Source organism: Strongylocentrotus purpuratus, unplaced genomic scaffold, assembly GCF_000002235.5.
Source record: "Strongylocentrotus purpuratus isolate Spur 01 unplaced genomic scaffold, Spur_5.0 spur5_scaffold_13, whole genome shotgun sequence".
Taxonomy (NCBI): Eukaryota; Metazoa; Echinodermata; class Echinoidea; order Camarodonta; family Strongylocentrotidae; genus Strongylocentrotus; species Strongylocentrotus purpuratus.
In genome coordinates, this window is record NW_022145598.1 from 21568077 (window position 1) to 21590906 (window position 22830).

A 22830-nucleotide genomic window follows, 5' to 3' on the forward strand; every position below is an offset into this window, starting at 1 on the left:
CTTGTGAATGAAGTAATAACATATATTCTCCTCGGCATAATGAAAAATGAATAGAAGCAGTCAGCCAGACGCATACAATGCACTTAAAATAATGATTTATTTATAGCTGTTATGAGTTTTCGAATATGTGTTCATGGCGTATGGGGTATGCGCTGAGTATGGAATATGCATACATGTACACTGTATTCATTCGGACTTTGATATAAATATTGGTGAAAATCTTGGTGAAAATCAACATTACATTCCATTTCCCTTTTTTTTCGTCATTTTTTTTTCTTTCAAAATTTAAAAGAAAAAGTAATAGAACAGGTATTGAGAAAAACAGGCACCTTCAAAATGATTTAATATTTCCCGAAGGCTTCGGTTCACAGTAGATGCCATGTCAAAAGTAAGATTGCTATTTTTATTTGAATTAGGATAGTTAAATACTCGAATAAATTATCAGGAAATTACATGTACACCAATACATTCCTGTATAAAGATCTTGCCGGAAATTAATAGTAATTGTAATAATGATAACGACGATGACGTTGGTGAGCAATGATGAAGACGATGGTGGGGATGATGATGATGATGATGATGATGATGGTGACGGTGGTGATGATAATGATGATGATTATGTAATTAATGTTGTTATTATATCCTCATTGTTATTGTCATCATTATTATATTATTATATCAACAATATTAGTTATATCATGCTACATTGGTACATTGTAGCTGTAATTCGTTCATTATCTTCCCCGGTGATGTTCAAGGCGCTTTCAATATACAGCTATCACCTTAGCTTTAGCTTAGCTTCTCTGATGTGATTAGGTATACATTTACAAAGCATCTTCTTACATTTAAATGAGAACCAATTTAATGAGAATTAACTTGAAATATATACTCCTTTGAATAAGATGATAGTGTATGCGATATATCCTTGGTGTGATATAACTTCTAAAGGTACTGGTATTGATTTATTAGGGTGTGTGCGTTAGACAAAAACACACCGTCAAGTACAGGGGTGAAGGGAAACAAAGGCAACCACATTCTCTCCTTCGATCAATATCCCCACTAATTCTTGTACTTAATCGATATTTCATAATAGGGAGAGATCTTGCTAGCGTGTTCATTTTGTATACACGTATACATGTAACTGCGCTTGGCATGCTGAGTGTACAGTTTTCAACGCATGGGTATACATGATTATGGCTAGTCTGTAAAGAATTAATCCGCTATAAAATTCGTATTCGCATTATGCTGTATACAAAATTGGAGGTTTACTTTGCACATTACCTTATTAAAACCTCTTTACTATTTTGTTTTATTGGGGAGAAATGGGGGGGGGGGGGGTGCTGCAAATACAAGGCGCATGTCTTTTCCCATGTTATCATGGTTACGGTGTCATTTCGTGGCTTTTGCTAAAAGCAAAACACCATGTACAGTATGCAGATCCTCATATTATCGTCGCTATTTTCACGAAGTGACGGTAGTGGAAAAAAATGCATTCACTTGCATTCCAATTTTTTAACGTGAAACACGACCTAGAATTAATTATCGTTTGTACATTTTTCGTATTTTGCATTCGAAGTGGCGCTTAGTTCATTCACTTTGCTATTCAAATGCAGCAAAATACGTCATACAAAATGACATTTAAACGACGGATTTGAGACAACACTTTCATTAAAAGATGAAGGTGTAGACAATTAGAAAGAGAACTGTCGTGTTTGTGTGCGTGTTTTACCTCTTTAACGGAAACATAAAGTCAATAACCGCCATTATTGTTCAGAAAACGCCGATGAATGCACTTGTTATTAGCCAGACGACAGCTGAATTGAACTATCGTAAATTTTAGTTTGAACTCTCGAATCGGCAATATGACTGATTGTTTCCACTCCATTACTGAAATGACAGATCATCAAACGGACCAGTTTTAAATGTTATGACAACGGTGATGATAAAAGTGCGATATTCAAAACTAAATGCTATGCGTCATCAGCGTTCATGTATATGCTTACATGACTGTATATGATTACTGTAACTAGCTTTTCTTGTCTTAAAAATAATATGTGTACAACTATATTCATTCAACGCATGTGAAAAAAAAAGAAAAAAACGGCCTAAAAACCCTCTATCCGGCAGGCGGAGGGCGATGACTTGTCCAAATAAAATTAAAAAATAAAAATAAACAAAAGAAACAGGTTAGTGTCACACTCTTCTTCAGTGGCCAGATGTGACAGATGTTAAAAAATTAAATCCGTTTCTGATGCAGGCACACAATCATAAGGTGGTCTGCATCTGGCCAGACGGATTTCAAACTAACCTGTTTCTTGAATAATGCGTCTATGTTGTTGCTTCAAAACTGCGCAGCTAGTGATATGCTTGTGTATAAACAATGACTACTTGTAGATGTATACTTAACTATTTACATTGTGGTACATGTGAAAAACACACAGAGCTATTATGGTAGCCGTCTATACAGTGTATTGGCTAAACCAAACGTTTCGGCGGTAGGATATTTGAGGTGTTCCTAAATAACATCAAGTTAATCTAGCTCATGCACCATATTGATGCATCACTTATCAACCTAGTGTCTATCCCGCCTCTGTGTCATGAGTACACATGTCATGTGTTATCATTTTTAAACAGATCATGCAGATGCAGCTGAACCTCTAAGAAGAACAAAGCCTTTTTAATAATGGCTCTGAATAGAGCATTCAAGCCGTTTTTAATTCTTGATTTGTATCATATTTGTAAATTTGTATCATACACTGTATTTGTAAATTGTATTTGAATTTTTATACGGAAAATAAAACCAAACCAGCTATATACCCTACTCATTTCAGACTATATAATATCATCTTTATTAATTAAAAATGCCTTTGAAACATGTAACTTCTAAATAAACAGGCCTTTGTCCATTTCCTGCATTTTCCCCACAAAATTTTTATTAATCAAAAACAAAATCATTGGTTTTATTCAACATAAACAACCCTCTGCCTTTTACTTTCTTTCTTTTAAGATGGCTGTGACAGTGATCCTTGTCAGAATGGGGGTACCTGCATCCTTCTCACTGGTACCTCTGGTTATGCTTGCCTCTGTGCCGCCGGCTTCCAGGGAACAAACTGCGAACAGCGTAAGTTTATCAATATTTTGTCTTCTCCTTCTATTTGAGAGCGGTGGGCGGGGGGGGGGGGGCGGATTATTATATTCCATTCAATGCAATTCATTTCAACGTAATCAAAATTCAATAGGCCATTTTCGTAATATAATCAAATTCAATGCATACATCTGTGTTAAGTGCCTCGTCTCAAATTCATTTCACCTGTACAACTATAACTTTTTAAGAAGACGACTCCACGATTCCCCCTTATTTTTTGTTCTATATAGATCTCACTGATGTGTTCTTTATGCTTTGTATTCATTTTCTCAATTCAATATAAGTATTTGTAACAATCTTGAATAAATTATTATATATTAATAAATAAATAAATAGATGTTTAGATATTTATATCTGCAAGAAATTTGTATTAAGGTTGACAGTACAGACAAGCTTTACTAATGGATATTTGAATACATGTAGGAAAGCAATTTGAAAGGCAGGGAAATAATTATGTTTAATTCCTCTATGAGTCAAGACACTGTCGTATACAGACAAATAACAAATTTCTGCAAACATCTATATTACATTCATTAATGTAATCAGAAAAAGTCCTATTGCTAGAAACGAAGAATATTACATTCGAGAAAATATCCATTCGTTACGTTTTTTTAGAACCTTGATTAGGATTGTATATCGAATAAGCGTATAACTCCCTGAAGCAATAACTTCTGGGGGCTACTTTTCAAGCTTGCTTGCATGAAAATAACACTCTTTATTTTGTTTTGCATTGAACTCTATGCAATTTTGGGGGCTCTTTTATGAATTTCGGTGGCTCTTTTTGGCATTTCGGGGGCTAATTCGCCCCGAGCCCCCTTGTATTTTTTCCCTGCCCTGAAGATTCTACACTATCAGGACAACTATAACTGTTTTTCGTAAACAGCTTCGTGCGCCTTTGCTCTTGAATGTTAGCTTCTGTATTGTTTTGGTATAACTTCGTTTATAGTGTTGAAGAATAAAATTTCGTTCTCTTTTTTCTTCTTTTCATCACTTTCTCCTAGAAACGGGTGCTTGCGCAAGCTCACCTTGCCAAAATGGTGGTTCTTGTGTAAATGGCGTGAGCCCCAGCGGGAACGATATTTATAGTTGTGATTGCCCCGCGGACTACACAGGCTTCAACTGTCAAACATGTAAGTTGTTGAAAAGTTGTTCTATACAACTTAACTCAACTTTTCCTTTTTAATTGGTTTCAATGATAGTCTCCTTTGGCTGTAACGCATTGTAGTGTGTATGAATACCATATACAGTGTACGTGTATATATAAAGCGCACATATCCATGATTAAATATGCCCAAAGCATTTATACATATTGAAAACAGATGACATTTTAGTCATTTTGTATGTTGGAACTTACGGGAAATTGTCCGGTATTACGTCATAGTGAGATAACCGATTCAAAACCAATAGTGATTTCAAATGTCAATATTTAACTTTCTTATTTTTTGTCAGATTTCGTTTAAATGTTTACTAGTCTGCTTCTCTGGTTTTCTGCTTTCTTTTAGAGTTGTCTGTTACTAAGGTTGGATTTCCCTTTAACGTTTAGTAGAACGGGGGCAATGGTGTTTAGTCGTAAGAGTGTTAAAATTCATGAACCCTCATATGAATATGCACCCTAAGAGTGAGGGAATAACTGTTAGAACCCACAAAGAGACAAAATGCCTACATGTATGAGTGTCGTCGATCAAAATGATCTATGCGCGTATTCTAAAATATTGATGATATCTCATTTCTCCTATGAGAAGAATTTGTAATTGTTGTACCTTTCAGAATCGTTTAACATGTACATTTATAACTATAGCAACCTTCCCATTTTCACTTAACACCTCTTTATTCATGATACCATTGTATTCTAGGACAAAGGAACCGTTTGCATGATCGACATACGCAAATTTGTTACCAAAGTAACCAACCAACGACGATATTTCATATAATCGATTTAACGTATAGCACGTAATATGACTAATAGTGTTTGGATGACGGTGCATGAATAAATTGATTAACCGTCATACACACATAAGAGCATTATGAACAAGATCGCATAGCCTTTCGAGAAATCAACAACAGGGGGGCAGTTAAGGAGGCGCGATAGCTCAGTTGGTAGAGCAGTGGTCTCGTAATCCGGCGACCTGGGTTTGAAACCAAGCCGATGCGCTAGTGCCCTTTGGTAAGGCATTAATCCTCATCAAGTCTATCGGGGAGGACATAAAGCCGTCGGTCCTCTGGTTGCTTACTAAAGAGCATTTATGCATTCCTAGCAGTCAGGTAAAATAACCACCACCACTACACAATACACTACTATAAAGTACCATACCCTACCCTAGGTTTCTCAGATGGCACGCAATCTATCTTTAATTTTGTCATTTTATATGCAAAACACTATATATTCTCTGCGAAATACAAAAGGGAACGGCTATCTTTGAATTCTTTTAAGAAGATGCTTAAAGCGGGTTCTTTCTATCAAACGCAATAGATTCGTTGTATTACTTGATAAGTGGAGACATGTGCAACTGTTGTAACAATGTTTGCTTTACCGATATGTCACAACCTGTACTTTGTTCAAATGTATTGTTTTGTTCTTGCTCAAGAATGATTGAATAAATTTTCTTTGGAAAAAAAATTACCCAAGCGTTTCTCCCATAGCAATCATGTTCGGATTACGTTATACTTTATTTCAATGTTTGCACGTTTTGATATATGACAGAAGATGCTATTGAAATTCCCTGGTTGATTTCACGAAAACACGTGCTTTTATTAAAAGATTGATGTAGAGGTATCAGGATGATCCAGTGGTATTACACTAGGCTGGTGATGCGAAGGTCATGGTTTCGAGCCTCTTATGTCCTTTGGAAGATATACATCCACATTTGACTCTCTATACCAAGTAGAGAAATGTTGACAATATTTATGTATTTCATTAAGGCCTGCTAGTCGCTGATATTCGCACATAGGATATTTATTGATATTCTTTATCTTTTTTCCTTCTAATCCCCATACTGCAGTTTTCCCCCAGAATCCGTGTCAGGATGCACCTTGTAAAAATGGCGGAACCTGCACGGAACACATTGGGACATACACCTGCGCATGCGCAGGTGGGTGGTCTGGAGTCACTTGTGAAGAAGGTAAGTTAATCACTGTCCGGCAACCAATATCTTTATTTCCTAATTCGCATACTCAAACGGAAATAAATCTTTTCCTATTGATCTTACGACCTTTGCTATACTTTACAAATAAATATATAATGACACATTATAATTACCTTGGGGAGCACCGAACTTCAGCTACGAAGACAAGAAACTTATTCTACCTAATATCAATGTACATGCGCATACACCCTAACCATCATTTGAATAGGAATGCAAAGCATCTTGTAACCTACAATAAGAAATTCCAATACCAACTACTCTGAGGAAAATTTCTCAAGATAACCTACCCCACTCGGACAATTATCCTTTAAAGAAAAAAACACCCGGATAATTATTCTCTAAAACAATTAGCCACAAGCCAACTACTCCTAGATAACTACCTTTGGTAATCAACCACTCCTATCAACCTTCAAAAGCTATACTCGTACAATAATTATCCATTTGGCAAGCTTGGACAATTTACCTCAGGCCAATAATCACAGACAACTTACCCAAGTCGACGACCAGCTACACTTCCAAACACGAACCGCATGGGTACCCACAATAGCATTAACCCTCAGGATAAACTATCCAACAACTACACCGGAAAACTTATCAGCGAGGACAAATTAATTTCATTCAAAAAGGCTATTCCACTTTAAATACAAAATTAAATTATTATTGTGAAGTGAGTTACAATATGTTTAAATATAAACGTATTGAATTGTCATAAAGCCATATCTCGTTTAATATTGAATTTATTGTGATTATTCTCAACATTAATTCCGTTTTATTTTTCAAAAAATAGGAGATCCGTGTTTGAGTGGCCCTTGTCGGAACGAAGGCGTATGCACTGGTTTTAGCGAGCCCACGCTTTACATATGCGGCTGCATCGACGGATATCATGGCTACAACTGCCAACTTGGTAAGTCACGTGATGGTGGAACAGTGTGACTTAGCGAAGAGGGTGAACATGCCCCTCTCTATTATGGTGTGAAGAAATAACGGAGAAATGAGAAAGGGAAAGACTGAGAATGTTGTTACCCCCCCCCCTCCCTTCTTGCAGCAGCTCAGTGGAGAGATTTCACTAACTTGAAGAATGTATTTGAGTTCAATGGCCTTAAAGTCAACATGGGAAAGACAAAGGTGATGGAAGCAACATCAGTTTGGGCAATACCAGTGGAAGAAAACAAAACAAAAATCATTGCGGTGTCTGTGGCGTGATGACAAAATCTATTATGTCGAAAGACTTTGATCTACATTTGCCACACTCGACCTAGGTGAGGTAAATGGGTACCTGGCAGGAATTAATTCCTTGAAATGCTAGAGCACCGTAGCAGCAGCCGTGCTAAAGCCGGGGTAATAATCGGGAGCGCCAGGAGTGTCAAGTCTGACAGACATGAGAGCTATACAAGAACCCACTATTATTATTATTATTATGAAGTAGGTTTTTGAGAGATGTGCTTGAGTAAAGGAAATTACCAACAAAATGGCTGAGGGTTTTGAGTGCAAGAAATGCAGAGAGATGAGTAGCGATGTGGTGGATGAGCTAGAAGGGATGTATTTGGGAGATGTCGAGAACGTTGATAGTTTTTCTTATTTGGGGGATACAGTCAACAGTGGTGTTGGGTGTGAAATTGCAGTGACAAGAAGATGCAGGTTGGGATGGATGAAGTTTAGTGAGCTGGCCTCAATCGTACCTGGCAGAAGACTTACGATGAGAATAAAAAGCAATATATATCTATGTATATAATGCTTAGAACAGCGATGGTATGTGGTTCAGAAACTTGGAATGTGAAGACAGTAGAAGGGGTATGTTCACGAGAACAGAAAGAGTCACAGTGCGGAAGATGTCTGGTGTGAAAATGTCCGATAGAAATAGAAAAAGAGAGCTCGTCGATAGGTTTGGTCTGGAAGAAATGTGAAATGGAAGCGTATTGAGATTGATGGGTCATATGTTGAGAATAGAAGATGATACACCTGTTAAAAGAGCGTGGGGTCTGGAAGAGGGAAAGGACGACCGAACGTATCGTGAACAAAATTATGATGAAGAAAGAAAACGGTAAAGTTTGTCTGAATGGAGAAGATGTTTGATATTTAAGCGGTGGTAGGGATTGTCATCATGGTGCGACAGTCAGTAACCCCTTTTAAGGAGAAATTGTGACTGTAATAAATGACGAGGGTGATGAAACAAACTGCATTCTATCACCAAATATTCACTAAATAGTAATATACATGTACTTTATCTATCAATGAAGTTCTGAGAAGATATAAACTTGATATGCCAAGAATAAATCACATTTCCACAATAAATTCATGAAAAGGGGTTAGAAAAATACTATTCCTACTTTATTGGCAACAGCTTACATGATTGTTAAGTTGAATTTTACGAATAAATACGTGCGCCATTATATTTTTGTTATTTGTATCAGGTCAGTGTAATTCCGACCCCTGTCAAAATGGAGGAGTTTGCTCGGATGCGGATGGTGGGGCGTCTTATCAGTGCACATGCGCAGACGGTTGGTTAGGCTCGGAGTGTACCATTGGTGAGTCCGGTCTCCTGAGAGCAAGAAGGGAACAACTCTATGTACACGTATATGAGTAAATGCCCTTCTGGTTCTCAACAATATACAAATGATGAACAGGTGTGAGTGCGTCGGTAGGGATTGTGTGCACAAGGTACCTTTGAATGGTTTGAACAAACGAGGCGCAGCCGAGTGGGTTTTAGACCAAATTCGAAGGTACCACGTGCACACAATTCCACCTACCCACGAATTAAACCTGTGCATCATCGTCCGTGTACGGTCAAACCTGTCTATTAAGGCCATCCAAGTTAAACACCAAAAGTGTTCACTGTAGACAGGTGGCCATTTGCGACATATTTTTTCCCACATATTGCCTTCTAGCATGTCTAGAGGGAGGCCAAATATGTCACACATTATAGACAGTTGATCTTTATAGAGAGGTTGCCACTAAGACAGGTTTGGCAGTAGATTGACAGACCTTAATGTGCTCCCAAGCTCGACAGTCATTTAACAGGACTGAAACGACAAGAATGTTAACTATGGAGGTGTAAATAAGATTAAAAGGGACATAGTTTCAAAAAGCTAATGAATCACAAACTATTGATATTTAAATGCTATATGACGTTCTATTTCATTACTTGTTATTAATAAGCACATCTGTCATGTCTCAACAAACTTTATAAAAGGAGGAGTATAACGTTCGTGATATCTTTCTTTGAAATTTTTTTTTCTATAGTGCTATTATCTAATTATTTTGAACTTAACAAAATAATGCTGAAACACAACGGCAAAATAATTACATTTTTAAAACAAACTTGTTCCTTGCGGCGTGTACATTTTAATGTTAATATCGTATTTCTGAGGAACCAGATGAGTATGAATGATACTAAAATAAACATGTCCCACTAATACAGATTTAGACACAAAATGATTGTATTTCAGTCGTGTTTTAGATAAGTTATTACAATATTTGATGGACTTTTGTTAATCTCATGTCACGCGTGATTTTCGATTTTATTTTTATGGCACCTTTGAATAACACCATGTTTCAATGCAGTGGACCCTTGTGTGAGCTCACCGTGTGGTTCCAATGGAGCCTGTATCTCATTTGAGAACAATTATGTTTGTAACTGTGATCTCGGCTGGGACGGTATGCAGTGTCAAGAACGTAATTATGCACCTATTTTAACTCTTTCTTATCTAATAGTATGATTTTAAGATAACCTTATTTTCTTGTAGAACGGGAAATAAATTCCCATCGAAGCAAACTAAACTTACACTTTGATAGTCAATATTACTGAATAATATTATATGTTAATCTGTAAATTTAAATGAATATGGCCTAGACCAAAGAAGGGATAGACAAAGAAAGTCAATGATCTGCAAAACGATTTGTAACATACTAACATATACACATGTATAAAGACATTGATTATTACGCCAGTTTTAATCTTACTCTATTTCGATATAACAGGTCTTGTTTATAACAATACAACTTAAAATTGAAAATTGGAATCATCAGCAATATCAGAATTGTCAATTTATACGTGTTCTTCAATGGACAGATTAGCACAAAGAGTGTACATTAAGAAGAGAATGATTGCTCCCCTAAATGGATGGTTTTATTCCTATGATCTAGTATCCTTTCTCATTATCAGTAATGCACATCCTCCGCCTTTAGTGCGGCCAGTCAACCCCCCCCCCCCCCCGCATGTTTTTTTACTCGCACTCTAACCCAATACATGCACCCCATTTTGCCGTCTATACAGCCAACCCGTGTGAGACTATTCCCTGTTCTGAGAACAGCACATGTCAGAACAACGACACTAATTACTCCTGCGAGTGTTTTTCTGGTTGGGTCGGTGACCGTTGTTTTGATGGTACAGTATTTTGTCAAGTTTTTTTTGTTATTGTTACTTTTTTTAAATGTTATTGTGTATCCAATATCGTGTTGTTTCTCGTCATGTCTTCTCTTTAGACATTTTCTTTTACAGTAGGCCCGTTTACACCAGAGTCTCAATATCGCGGTTTTGCTATCACCACGATATTCAGGTCAACGTTGCTTATAGCAACTATGCCATTCTTTGTCTAGTTTGTCTATGACATCGTGGTGTTGGTGAAATCACGGTGTTTGGGCTATAGTGAAAATGGACCTATTGTTGATATCTAAATGAAGATATTAGGAAGGTACCTATAATGTGTATTGGTCTTTTTAATGAAAGAACAAGTTATTTTACTTTCTAAGTAGAGCTGTTAATGTGAAAACCATGCACAAATACCAGCCATGTCCTAATTTAGCTTTGTGGAAAGGCAATCTAGAGCATCAAAACATTATCAAACCAATTATGATGCAATCGATGAAATTAAAAAAAAAAATGCTGAATCGAATATGCAAAAGAATTTTTCTTATCGAGCACACGTACCTGTATATATTACACATTTTACAGTTCATCAATGTTGTTTTCACATAATTATGACGTTTAATTCACCCCACCTTTGTGTCATGTGACTATGTTGTTGATTAACTCCTTTTCCAGTCTTTGTAGTATACACACCGTATATTTTGTATGTAACAAAACAATGTTCTGGTTCCCGGATGTTGTAGAAATATACAAACTAATAATGTCATGGTGATTCTATGGGAATAACTGGGTATACCTCAATGGTTTACTATAATAAGACCTTTTTCTTGCTTGCATTGTCCCACAAACTTGATATTTTGATGTCTTTGTGTCCTAATCAGTGGATCCGTGTGGCAGCAACCCCTGCCAAAGCTCTGGCGTCTGCACCGGAAGCGTCGGCAGCTTCGAGTGCGCATGTCCCAATGACTTTGTTGGAGATACCTGCGAGATTGGTAAACCTACAAGCGTGTGATTTTAGCCTCTATTTTTACGCATCTTCTAGCAATGAGTTTGTGCAAGCATGTGTTGTTGTGTTCGTTGTGGTTACACTCCTTTCTGTTCCGTTTGCATGATCTCTTTTCTCTTTGATTGATCTTGATGCTGGTTTCTTTTCCTCGCCATTTATTCATATTCATATTGGCCTTTTTAAGGAAATGCTTGAATGATGCTATCAACTTGATAGAGATTATTCACGAATTTGTCCTCGATGATCACATTTTCTGCATCTTTATACACAAGGGCTTTTTATCCTGCTATCTTTGAACACCGCCTTCAGAATGTTAGCCGCACAACTTTGTCATTTGGCAAAGTTGGCTTGAGCACTTTTACTTTCACTTGGCATCAAAATGTTTCTTCTCTTTCTACACTCGAGTGTAACTAATGTTACATTCGCAACACAACACATTTTTATTTTCGCTCCTGTCATATCACACTACCTTTCGGGGCCTCTTTCATTTTCTTCTGGGGTTCAGGGCTTTTTTTCTATTGCAACATGATCTTATTTTTGCAAAGATGCTATATTCTTTCGATTGAAGCTCTTGAAGTGATATTTTCTTGCTTTGTTTTGTCTATGCTTTCACGCAAATTCTTATGCGCATAGTGCGATATCATCGCTTAGGGAAGTTGCATTTAATGCGCGTTTTTAAAAATAAATATTAAGTAGTCTAATTCTGGATACAATAGGCCTACTTTGATTTTTTTTTTATTGGAGTATTCCCTCTGTTAAAGTTGTGACAGAGTCTAGAACATCTTAGTATCTACTCAATTCATAATGAATCAATCATTATGTTATTATGTACTCTGTAATGTTTTCTATTTGGATATGAGCTGAAATTTGTCATTTTATTGTATTGTCATATCAAAGCTGGGTCCAAACTTCAAGACTACGCAATTCCGCGACCAGGGGCCCGTTTTATAAAACTTGTTATCTTTAACAAATGCTAAATTTCTTTGACAAATTTGCTCTCATCCAATCAGACGCCATGATTTCAGTAGCTTATAGCTTGTAACGTGTTATTGATATCAAATGTTATGAAACAGGGCCCAGAACCATGCATGTAGCATGAGATGGGAAAAGGGAATGTTTCTCAAGTGAAACTGATGTTTGTAAAATACTAACTAAATATGCATGTTCATGATCATATTATTTTCCTTCTCATTAATTCACATTTTGTTTCAACAGCGTAATTTTTCCCATTTTAAATCAATTACTTCTTCATCCATTTCCTCATCCATCTTTTTTCACAGATTTTGCTGGTGCATTCACTGCCCATGTGGAAATTTGTATGTTATTTTCTTTTCGTACTGTCCGATTGTTTTCAAACAATACATTTAGATTTCTTTCAGTTTCATCGCTCAATGAAAACATCATGAAAGTAATGAAAGCTTACGACTCCCTTCGCTTCTAGAACTGTCTTTTCATGTTCTTTACATCAAATTGTTTTATAACTGGTCTAAATTGTCGTCGACATGTTATTCTTCATTAGATTGTCACTTGTGCATGAATATTAACGTATTCATCCTAATATTATATCTATGTTTTATATTCATAACACATATTCATTGCATGTACATTTTTTTGTTGCTTTTCCAGGTTATTTAACAATCGTACCCATATACTGACTTATCCTCTGATAGTCAAATAACATATCTAAAGCCAACATCGTATTGATTGTCTAATGTTACATATAACAATCATGACCTAACTTTCATAATTTTATACTCATTAAATTTGAACCTTTAACAAAGTGAATGTAACTAAATGATGTAATAATCCCAATAACGCTTTATATTTACCAACATGTACAAAATAAGCTGTAACAATCAATCAATAACCATGTAATGATATAACCAAAAATCTGACACAATTTCATTATCCAAAGTCCTCATAATATTTAAAATTAGATATAAGTTCAACCACAGTAAATAAAGTTAACAAATTTGAAAGGCCTAAAATAGTCAATGACATTCTGATCATACGATCCCAAATTAGAACTAGATTAAACTTTATATACATTACTCCATTAATTTTGCAATAAAATGAATGTATATTCTGCTTTAAAGAGAAGGTTGAGTTCTAGGAAGAGGTGAAAATTAATTTGTGAGCATTACTCATTCTTATTATGCAAGTGTGGAAGAACATCAGTTAAGACATGTTCCCTCAAAAGCTTGGCTCCTCAAATGCCTTCATATTCTAAATATGCATGTAACATCGTAAAAATCGGGGGCCGGCTTTTTACGCCACGTGTTCGTGTAGTCCCATATACATCTTTCTGTGCAAGTGTTTGTAACTTTACCAAGACTTGGCAAAATTTCTTATCATTTTGATGATTCCAGAACCTTGCAATACACACAAATTCTTATATGCTAGATGATCAACCTTTTCTGGTCGGTTCCACACCGTTTCTTTCACAATGCAATCGCATGACCAGAACTCAACTTCATCTTTAAGTTACGTTAATAAGAATAAAGTTAATCCCGATTACACATTACCCCATGTGCAAAACAGAGGACCCATGTCTATCATCTCCCTGTCTAAACAACGCCCTCGGATGTACTGGTTTTCCGAGTAGCTATGCATGTGATTGTTCAGACGGCTATGGCGGTGTCAGCTGCGAATCAGGTGAGCAAATACAAACACATTTAAAGTCGTAGTTGTATAAATTGGGTGTTCACTCTCTGATATGCTTAAAAATACCTGTGCGAAAATTAAAAAAAAAAAACTGTTATTATCATTATTGCAAAGGTGAAATTTTGATTGGACATTTTTATCACAACTCAATGCTTGCAAACTTTCGAAGTAATGATTATTAGAAGTTGAAGCATATATCACTATATCATTAAACATGATTACCCAATAAACAAAATCACGTGAAAATCACGTCAATATCAAGGTATCGACTTGAGGAGAGTTACGTTCTTCAAACACCGGACATTTACGTAAATGTGTTAATACGTTTATTGCACTAGGTCACTTAAAACACACGTACACTAAATCACGCAATTGTCACTGCAATATCACCATTATAATAACGTGATTATCCCTACCTTGGAGACCATGGTTTGGAAACCTAATACTCCCGTGTTTTTGGGGTTATGAAATTACATCTTCATAAACGAAATTATCGCGTCACAGAAACACGTGAAGCGTTAGTGATAGTTTTAGTCAAAATACCTGCGTGAAATTCACGTGAATATTACGTCGAAGAGGAAATATATTACTGTAACCCGCGTTCAACCCAATAATTACGCAAATGTTACACAATAAATGAACCAAAATAATGACGTTCTCATCCCGTTTCTGAACATCGTATTTTGGATCTTCCATAATTACGTCCAGGCGCGCCGGAAGCAGTTTGGGATTAGAGGGGGTGGGGGGGGGGGGTCGGGGGTGGTTGCAAACATCCCAGAGGAGAAAGCTAGTTGCAACTGGTCCAGTTGATGAACCAGTTAATGCCAACTGGTAACTTCGGAAATTGAAATAGGCTAAATGATCCAGTTGGTCCAGACCAGTTAGAATTCAACTGGTCTAGCTGAGCCATTAGAACCATTTGGTAAAACTTCCAACCAGTTGAACGGCAACAACACTTCAATACTGGTACGTCTGTATTTCCTATGTAAAGGCATTGGTAATAAGTAGACTTACATGATTTAATTAATAGAAATTTTTTCATATACTTGTATTTTATTGAAATTATTTTAGTTCTAGGTAATGTTTTCCTTATTCATGTTTAATTAAATGTAATTTATACGAAGTAGCGAAATGTCCTAATAACTGGTAATTTATATTTGTAGTATTTTCGAAATGAATTGCATATAACTAAATCATCAGTAATTAAGAAATATGCTGTAAATTCAGATAAACTGTTTAAAAAACATAGATTTGCACGCACCCCATATTCAATATGCAAATTAATTTGTGTCAGCTGGTTCAACTGGAAACATGCCAACAGTCAGCCAGCAGTCATCAACAGGTGCAACTGGAAATATGCACACAGACCGGTTATCAACTGGTGCAATGAAAAGATGCCAACAGTCAGTTATCAACTGGTGAAAATAAAAATGTGCCAACAGACACGGGATTATCACCACGGAACTTAAATGGTAACTGTGAAACCATCAAGACACCCAAGAATAACTCATTTTTCACACCTGGAAATCACGGAATACCCAGCTTAGATTAATAATCCGTTTGAGTCACGAGATCATCACCGCGGAACTGCTGGCAACTTTGACTACCATTTAAATAGGTGTTTTAAGACACCTAATAATTACTAATTTTTCACACCTAAATATCACGGATACACAGCTTAGATTAGTAATCAGTTTTAGCTACGTGATCATCACCAATAAAGTTATGGTAACTTTGAAACCATTTAAAAAGTTGTTTTAAGACACCTAATAATTACTAATTTTTCACACCTAAAAGTCACTTATGACCAGCTTAGATTAATAATCCGTTTGAGTCACGAGATCATCACCGCGGAACTGCTGGCAACTTTGACTACCATTTAAATAGGTGTTTTAAGACACCTAATAATTGCTAATTTTTCACACCTAAATATCACGGATACACAGCTTAGATTAGTAATCAGTTTTAGCTACGTGATCATAACCAAGAAAGTTATGGTAACTTTGAAACCATTTAAAGAGGTGTGTAAGACACCTCAGAATTACTAATTTAATATAACTAGAGATTCACGGACAGAACAATAAGACGATTAGCCGGTGTAAGTAACGTGATTATTACCATCAACCTTGGATAACCTGTGAAACCAATCGATTAAGGTGCTTACAAGACCGAATAATTACTTATTTATCACCACCATCGGTTAACGGACAAAAAACCCGTTGCTTGGTCAAGTGATTATTTGGTCATAAACACGTGATTTACAGAGGTAAGTGGAATCACGTTACTCCAGTCGCGTGATAAATTGGTGGTTTTTAGGTTAGATGAAAACGTGAACAGGAGAACCTTTTTTTTTTAAATGAAAGCACGTGTCGATAACGTTTAAATTTAGTTCAAAGGGCACCATACTTTAAAATCACTTAAAATACACTCCCAAAAGAGGTTACTTTTTAGTGTTTTGTTTATTGGGTATGGTCAACTCCAGCAATGAATACACCCATGGTGCATTTTACAAACCGTTAGCGGTGTTAGAGGGGGGCTATGGGCTCAAACCCACCCCCCAAAAAAGTTATCGAGCCCCCTCCTAAGTTTTCTCGATTATTAATGAATTTAATAAAGGCACCTGTAGAAAAATATTAAAATGACCCATAAGCCCACCAATGCCAACCCAACTTCCCCCCCCCCCCCCAAAAAAAGAGGGGGAAATAGAAACTGTATACGTACATATATGTACCTGTTACAAACCATGCATCGGTTTTGTTTTTGTTTACAATCTTTGCACACTTCTTTATCGTTACAGTGATTGACTACTGTCTAGTGAACGACCCGTGTGCTAATGGAGCGACTTGTACGAACGACGCGGCGCAGAATTTCATGTGTGCCTGTAGCGAAGAGTGGGTTGGGGACAGATGCGACGAAGGTACGTCAGTAAAAGAGATTCTACAGAGTTACAGAATTGTCCTTTTTTTTTAATTATCGATTCGCTCATGATATATTGTTGTGACTAAATCATTGATAAGTTTCCCCTTTTTTCAGAAGACAGAATGATGCATGGTATGAGGCAATGTTCAGCACATGCCCAGAGATATAGGACAACTTCGATATCATCGTTCCATTTATTTCACCGGTGCCACCAGTATAAACAACTGAAAGATGTTGTTATCCTGTTGTGTTTTCAATTATTTCAATCAGATCGTCTAAGACCTTTGTTTTTATATTTTCAGTTGTATGAATCCATAATCTTAATGTACTTCTTACCATGCTGAATTTGTCTTGTCTTTATTGTGGTCTATTCAACACAACTTTTTTCTGCAGCCTTTGACTGAGTTTCATTCGACAAGAAATACATTGTCTCCTTTTAAAAGTCTTATCCGTTATGCCTTTGGCATAAACCACATGACTTTATGAAATACTTCCGTTTTCTGTAATTCCAATTTCGGGCTTGATATTATTATATCTAACATGCATTTCAATGTTGTACATTAAAAGTCGTAAGGTATTCAGAATTCGCATACAATAATTTTTGTATCCGATCTTTCTGCTATTTGTCTTTCCTGCCCCTTTATGGGTATATTACATTTACCAGCTGCGCCATCAGTTTGAATGCACATTATATTTATTTCATGCTAATGAATACATTTTACAAGAAAATGTTTTTGCGAAATGCTTCGCAGCTTTGCAAATGGTGATTGATACACTTTCAATTTCTGATGATGCGCTCACTTTCTACCTCGAACACCCATTTTTTTACTTTCTTGTGTGAAGTTTGGTTTTGGGAAACACGGTGCTTGCTTGCTTTTCTCGCCAGTCGTTCACGCACTTCATGCACTGAGTTTTGCATTCCATCATGTCAAATGTTTCCCTATATATTTACTAAAGGTTGCCATTTATTGTAAGTACAAACTGTACCATAAGTGTGAAATTGTTCTGGATATTATAAGAAATGAGAATATACTACGGCATCAAATTATTAAAATTTAGAAGATGGAGTTTGAGGGGAAAGTTTAACCATGATCAAAATAGACTTTAATTAAGCCTATTAATTAGTTAGGATCTTGAATATCCAGATCTTTTCACTCAAAGTCTATTTCTATTCATCGAATTTTAAAAGTAAAATTTCTGAAACGATTCAAATCAAAACATTTGCAATGTATAGTTTGCTTTCATTTATCACGATTTTTAAAACTTTATTTGTAAGGGGGAAAAATCACAAGTTTAATTCTTTACTATATTTTAGCATCATGATACATGTATATCATCAAATTTTCAAATGTACGGGGAGGTGGGGATGTGCAGTGTCGAATATAACTGACAAACGAAGAAAATGCTTATTGTATAGGGGGCACGTGCTGCCTTTATATCTTTGAAGCGTCTATGCTTTCCAAGTTTTCGGCAAGATGAAAATAGATACGGTTCCAATGTCTTACAAATCTATTTGGTTATTATTCTCTCGTAGTGAATACGTGTAAGGACCAGCCTTGTATGAACGGAGCAACATGTCAAGTAGATGGTTTAAACTTCACATGTTCTTGCGCCGCTGGCTACTTGGGAGACAACTGCGAATTAGGTAAGTAGAAAACACATACATCACATACAGTCTAACCTGTCGGCCACATAAGGGATATACAAAAAGTGGTCACTGTACACAGGTGGCCCCTTTCTATAGACTTATTCTTCGACACATGTTTCCTCTTAGATGGTGTCAATAAGAGATGATCCTTCTAGACAGGTGTCCTTTATAGACAGGTTTCCAACACTTGTTTTTCTATAGAGGGAGGCAATACAGGTTACCACTATAGCAAGGTGGCCTTAATATAGAGGTGGCCACTAAGACAGGTTTGACTGTATAATTATTTTTCTTTGGCTGAAGGCAAAATCAAATTCAAGGCATGATTGTGCCTCGCAGTCTCCTACTGCTATGCCAACATGTAGTCATAGCACACGGATCCCCTTTGGTATATATTTGATGTTAATACGTCTATTTTAATGTTTTGTTGGATCCTAGAAACCCATAACTTAACGATGAAAAGAAAAATAAATCTTTTGAAACACAAATTACCTGACTTAATCGCGAATGTTAATTTTGATTGGTATCTTAGACCTATATTATCTCAATTGAAGAAAAAAAATCCATAGTATTAGTGATGTCATTAAACATTGTTTCATAGACAAATGCCTGTAAAATATAATATCAAAGTGTTCGTTCCTCTATGGTTATAACAAAAAATATAAGTATTCTATAGATTAATAACTGAATCTATAAGACGACATTTGTACCAATATATATAGTAGACGTGTCTATCTACTACTTTCCTTCTTTTCCATCAAACCATTTGTGATGACAAAAATTATTCTTCGTTCTCTCTCTCTCTCTTTCTTGTAGAAAACCCTTGCGTTCTCAACGACCCTTGCCAAAATGGAGCGTGTAATTACGTCCAGGATAGTAACTACACATGCTCGTGTTCCGACGGGTGGAGGGGCTATGACTGTGACATAGGTAAGGACGAGACAACTCCTTGTGGTATCTTGTGATATATCTTGGTTGCCTTTCATTCCGGCTTAAAGATGTATGATTGTATTTTGTTTTAAAGCGGTACTACACTTCTTGTAGCTACTTACGCCCTCGTACAGCCAACAATGCCTAACCGGTACCCGTTGATCCCCCATGGTCCCCTTTTTCTTATGTTAATTGAGAGCTGATTTGATGAGATAACCACCTGTCAGTGACCACGGAAGGGAGGTCTAATACCTCCTGGCCAAAGTAGGGCAGATAGGCTTTAAGAACCCTTTTTCCACTTTATCATAAAACCATTTTGATTTATCATCACCCGTCCTTGCCATAGATTCTCTAAAAAAGGAAGGTGTATTGATTATTACTAAAGAAAGATGTTAGTGGAAAAAAAGGCCATAACAGTAATGCGTATACGCTATTCTAAGATGAGTAGGTACTGTTTTCCATTTGTGATATTGATAATGACAATCAATGACAATGATGGTCCTTTTGTTGTACAGAGTACATCGATTTACTATGTAAATTACCCACACGCTTCCAAACTGATTTGGACATTGTTAACATAGCATGAGCTTTCATTACAATAACTAATCAATATATCGGTTCGTAACATTTATGCATGCTTATAAATATCAATATTGGGGAGTGTTTGACAAAGACTAAGAACAACTTTAAGTTGGACTTAAATGTAAAGACCAGTATTGGAAACGCCCCAATTTCAAAAAATGAAATGGAAGCTCTCATTACCAATCATGTGAAAGAATATGTTTTGACTAATACATGATGATACAAGATTTGCCGGAAAACCGCCTACCAATTCATATATTTGGTAAATTTGTTTCTCTCATGGTCTGTGAGAGATATAGGGTAGTCCCATATACATCTTTCTGTGTATAGTGCTTGTAACTTTACGAAGAATGGGCCAAATTTCTTATCATTTTGATGATTCCAGAACCTTGCAGATGCTAGATGCTAGATGATCAACCTTTTCTGATCGATTCCACAACGTTTCTTTCACAATGCAATCGCATGACCATAACTGGGCTTTACCTTTAAATATGGCAGGCCGTTCATGCCACTGTTTGCTCTCACTATTTACTAGCATTGGTCTTTTAAGGGACGTACAAATCATGGTCAAAAAGCTGCAGAATTTATTTTTTGTTTGTTTTTAATTCAACATTGAAGGCAAAAATATCATCTAGAGATCATAATGGTGACAGCAAAAATTGGCATGAATGGCCTGCCATATTTATGTCCAACTTAAAGTCGACCGTAAAGATAAACTCAGTACTTTACAGTACTAACACCCCCCCCCCCCTCTCAGCACTCACTACTTTATTTCATGTCACACATTATGACATGACATTCATGTATCTCCCATGTTCATGTTCTGCCTAGTTTTCTTATCATTCCTTTACTGATTTTTTTTCTACAGTTGACCTGTGCTTTAATACACAATGTCTGAACGGGGCCACGTGTATCTACGTAGGAGATTCAGATTTCAGGTGTGAATGTCCAGTCGGATGGTTAGGCGACCTATGTCAACAAGGTAATTGCTTTGTCAAGTTGTCTTTATGTCTTCAATAGGGACTTTTAGATTTACACGACGAGAACATGGACATCTACGTGTGACATCCTTTTAAGGCACTGGCAGTGACGTCACATTGCCTTAAAAGGATGTAACACGTAGAGGTCCACGTTCTCGTCGTGTAAATCTAAAAGTCCCTATCTGGAATACTCCCAAGGAAGCAGAGTGAGTGCACCATCATGTGAAACTAAAAAAAAGAAAAACACAAACACCAAATTGCTTACAACTAGCCACAACTCCAGTCTTTCCCAGGTGTATCATAAAAAGTTTGTTTTTCAGTTTCTTCATTGCCTTTGATTAGACAACTAGATATTGACGCTCTACACATTCTTTGATTGGATTGGATAAGTAATTTAATTCAATGGCCGGGTTAATAATAATTACACTGCTAAGAGTTTCAATTAGAAACATTTACTTATGCACTATATACATGTAGATGTGACTATTGTTATTTACTATTTTGGCTGGTGATATCAGAGCTAAAAGAGAATTCTAACTTTCTTTTCTGCAGATGATGAGTGTCTACCCAACCCTTGCCAGAACCTTGGTGACTGCACAAACATTGGTCTGACTGATTTTAATTGCACGTGCGACTCCGCCTGGACTGGTGATCTTTGTGAGATAGGTGAGCTCAATATCTACTCATCATCATATGTATACATTCATTCTAACCCTTAAGTTCTCGTTAGTCCTCTAATTGCTGGATATATCAACCTTGTTAACTGGCTTTTCCTGTAGGTTAATAGATGCTTTCATCACAATATTTCAATTGTGAATGCTTTTTAATTGATTTATTTACCAAATAATTATTCCAGTATTTTGTGTCCAATGATCCAATCAACGTAAATTCAAATGCTTCACAATGTGTTCGTTTGTATATGCTTCTCTACTCCGTGAGTGACGTTTTCGGCCTTTTCAAAGTGAAGAAACCTGTTAGTAGCTTCTTTTTTTTAAAGGATTGACAGTTTATATTCTTTTGAGGGAGTAAGATACCCAAAAGAAACTTCTGAGCTCCGCTAAAAGCTTGATGTATTTTGAGCTTTGATCGTTTTAAAAGAAAATTGGTATAAAGCTCTGACCGAGGCTCACCAGTCCGTTTTGTGATTCTTATTTCGTTAAAATGGTTTAAATCTTGAAACTTTTTTAGAGGCTCTATCCTCTTTTTGGCATTTTGGGGGCTAATTCGCCCCGAGCCCCTGTGTATCCCCCCCCCCCTGATTTGAACTTCCAATAATTTATAAATCACTTTGTATCTTCATCATCTTCTCTTCTTCAGAAAATTCATGTCTAAGTGACCCATGTGAGAACGGTGCAGCATGCACCCTAACTAACCCCGGATATGAATGTACTTGTACAGATGGCTGGCTGGGTATTAACTGTAACATAGGTGAGTATGGCGCCACCAATGT

At 36.5% G+C, this 22830-nt stretch overlaps 1 protein-coding gene across 7 annotated transcripts in view; it reads left to right on the top strand.

The window, feature by feature from the left end:
• The window catches only part of LOC577221 (neurogenic locus notch homolog protein 1), a 72493-nt gene that overhangs the window by 1697 nt on the left and 47966 nt on the right, over positions 1-22830 (top strand). For 3 of the 7 annotated variants that reach the window (XM_030983153.1, XM_030983147.1, XM_030983152.1), the window contains exons 2-16: positions 3008-3121; positions 4147-4275; positions 6145-6264; positions 7076-7192; positions 8700-8813; positions 9850-9960; positions 10562-10672; positions 11536-11646; positions 14202-14315; positions 17122-17241; positions 18778-18888; positions 19705-19818; positions 21269-21382; positions 21933-22046; positions 22698-22808. In XM_030983153.1, the coding sequence (XP_030839013.1) occupies positions 3008-3121; positions 4147-4275; positions 6145-6264; positions 7076-7192; positions 8700-8813; positions 9850-9960; positions 10562-10672; positions 11536-11646; positions 14202-14315; positions 17122-17241; positions 18778-18888; positions 19705-19818; positions 21269-21382; positions 21933-22046; positions 22698-22808 (1725 nt within the window). The remainder of the gene's footprint in view (positions 1-3007; positions 3122-4146; positions 4276-6144; positions 6265-7075; positions 7193-8699; positions 8814-9849; positions 9961-10561; positions 10673-11535; positions 11647-14201; positions 14316-17121; positions 17242-18777; positions 18889-19704; positions 19819-21268; positions 21383-21932; positions 22047-22697; positions 22809-22830) is intronic. The other 4 variants (XM_030983148.1, XM_030983150.1, XM_030983149.1 and 1 more) reach the window with 4 other exon arrangements.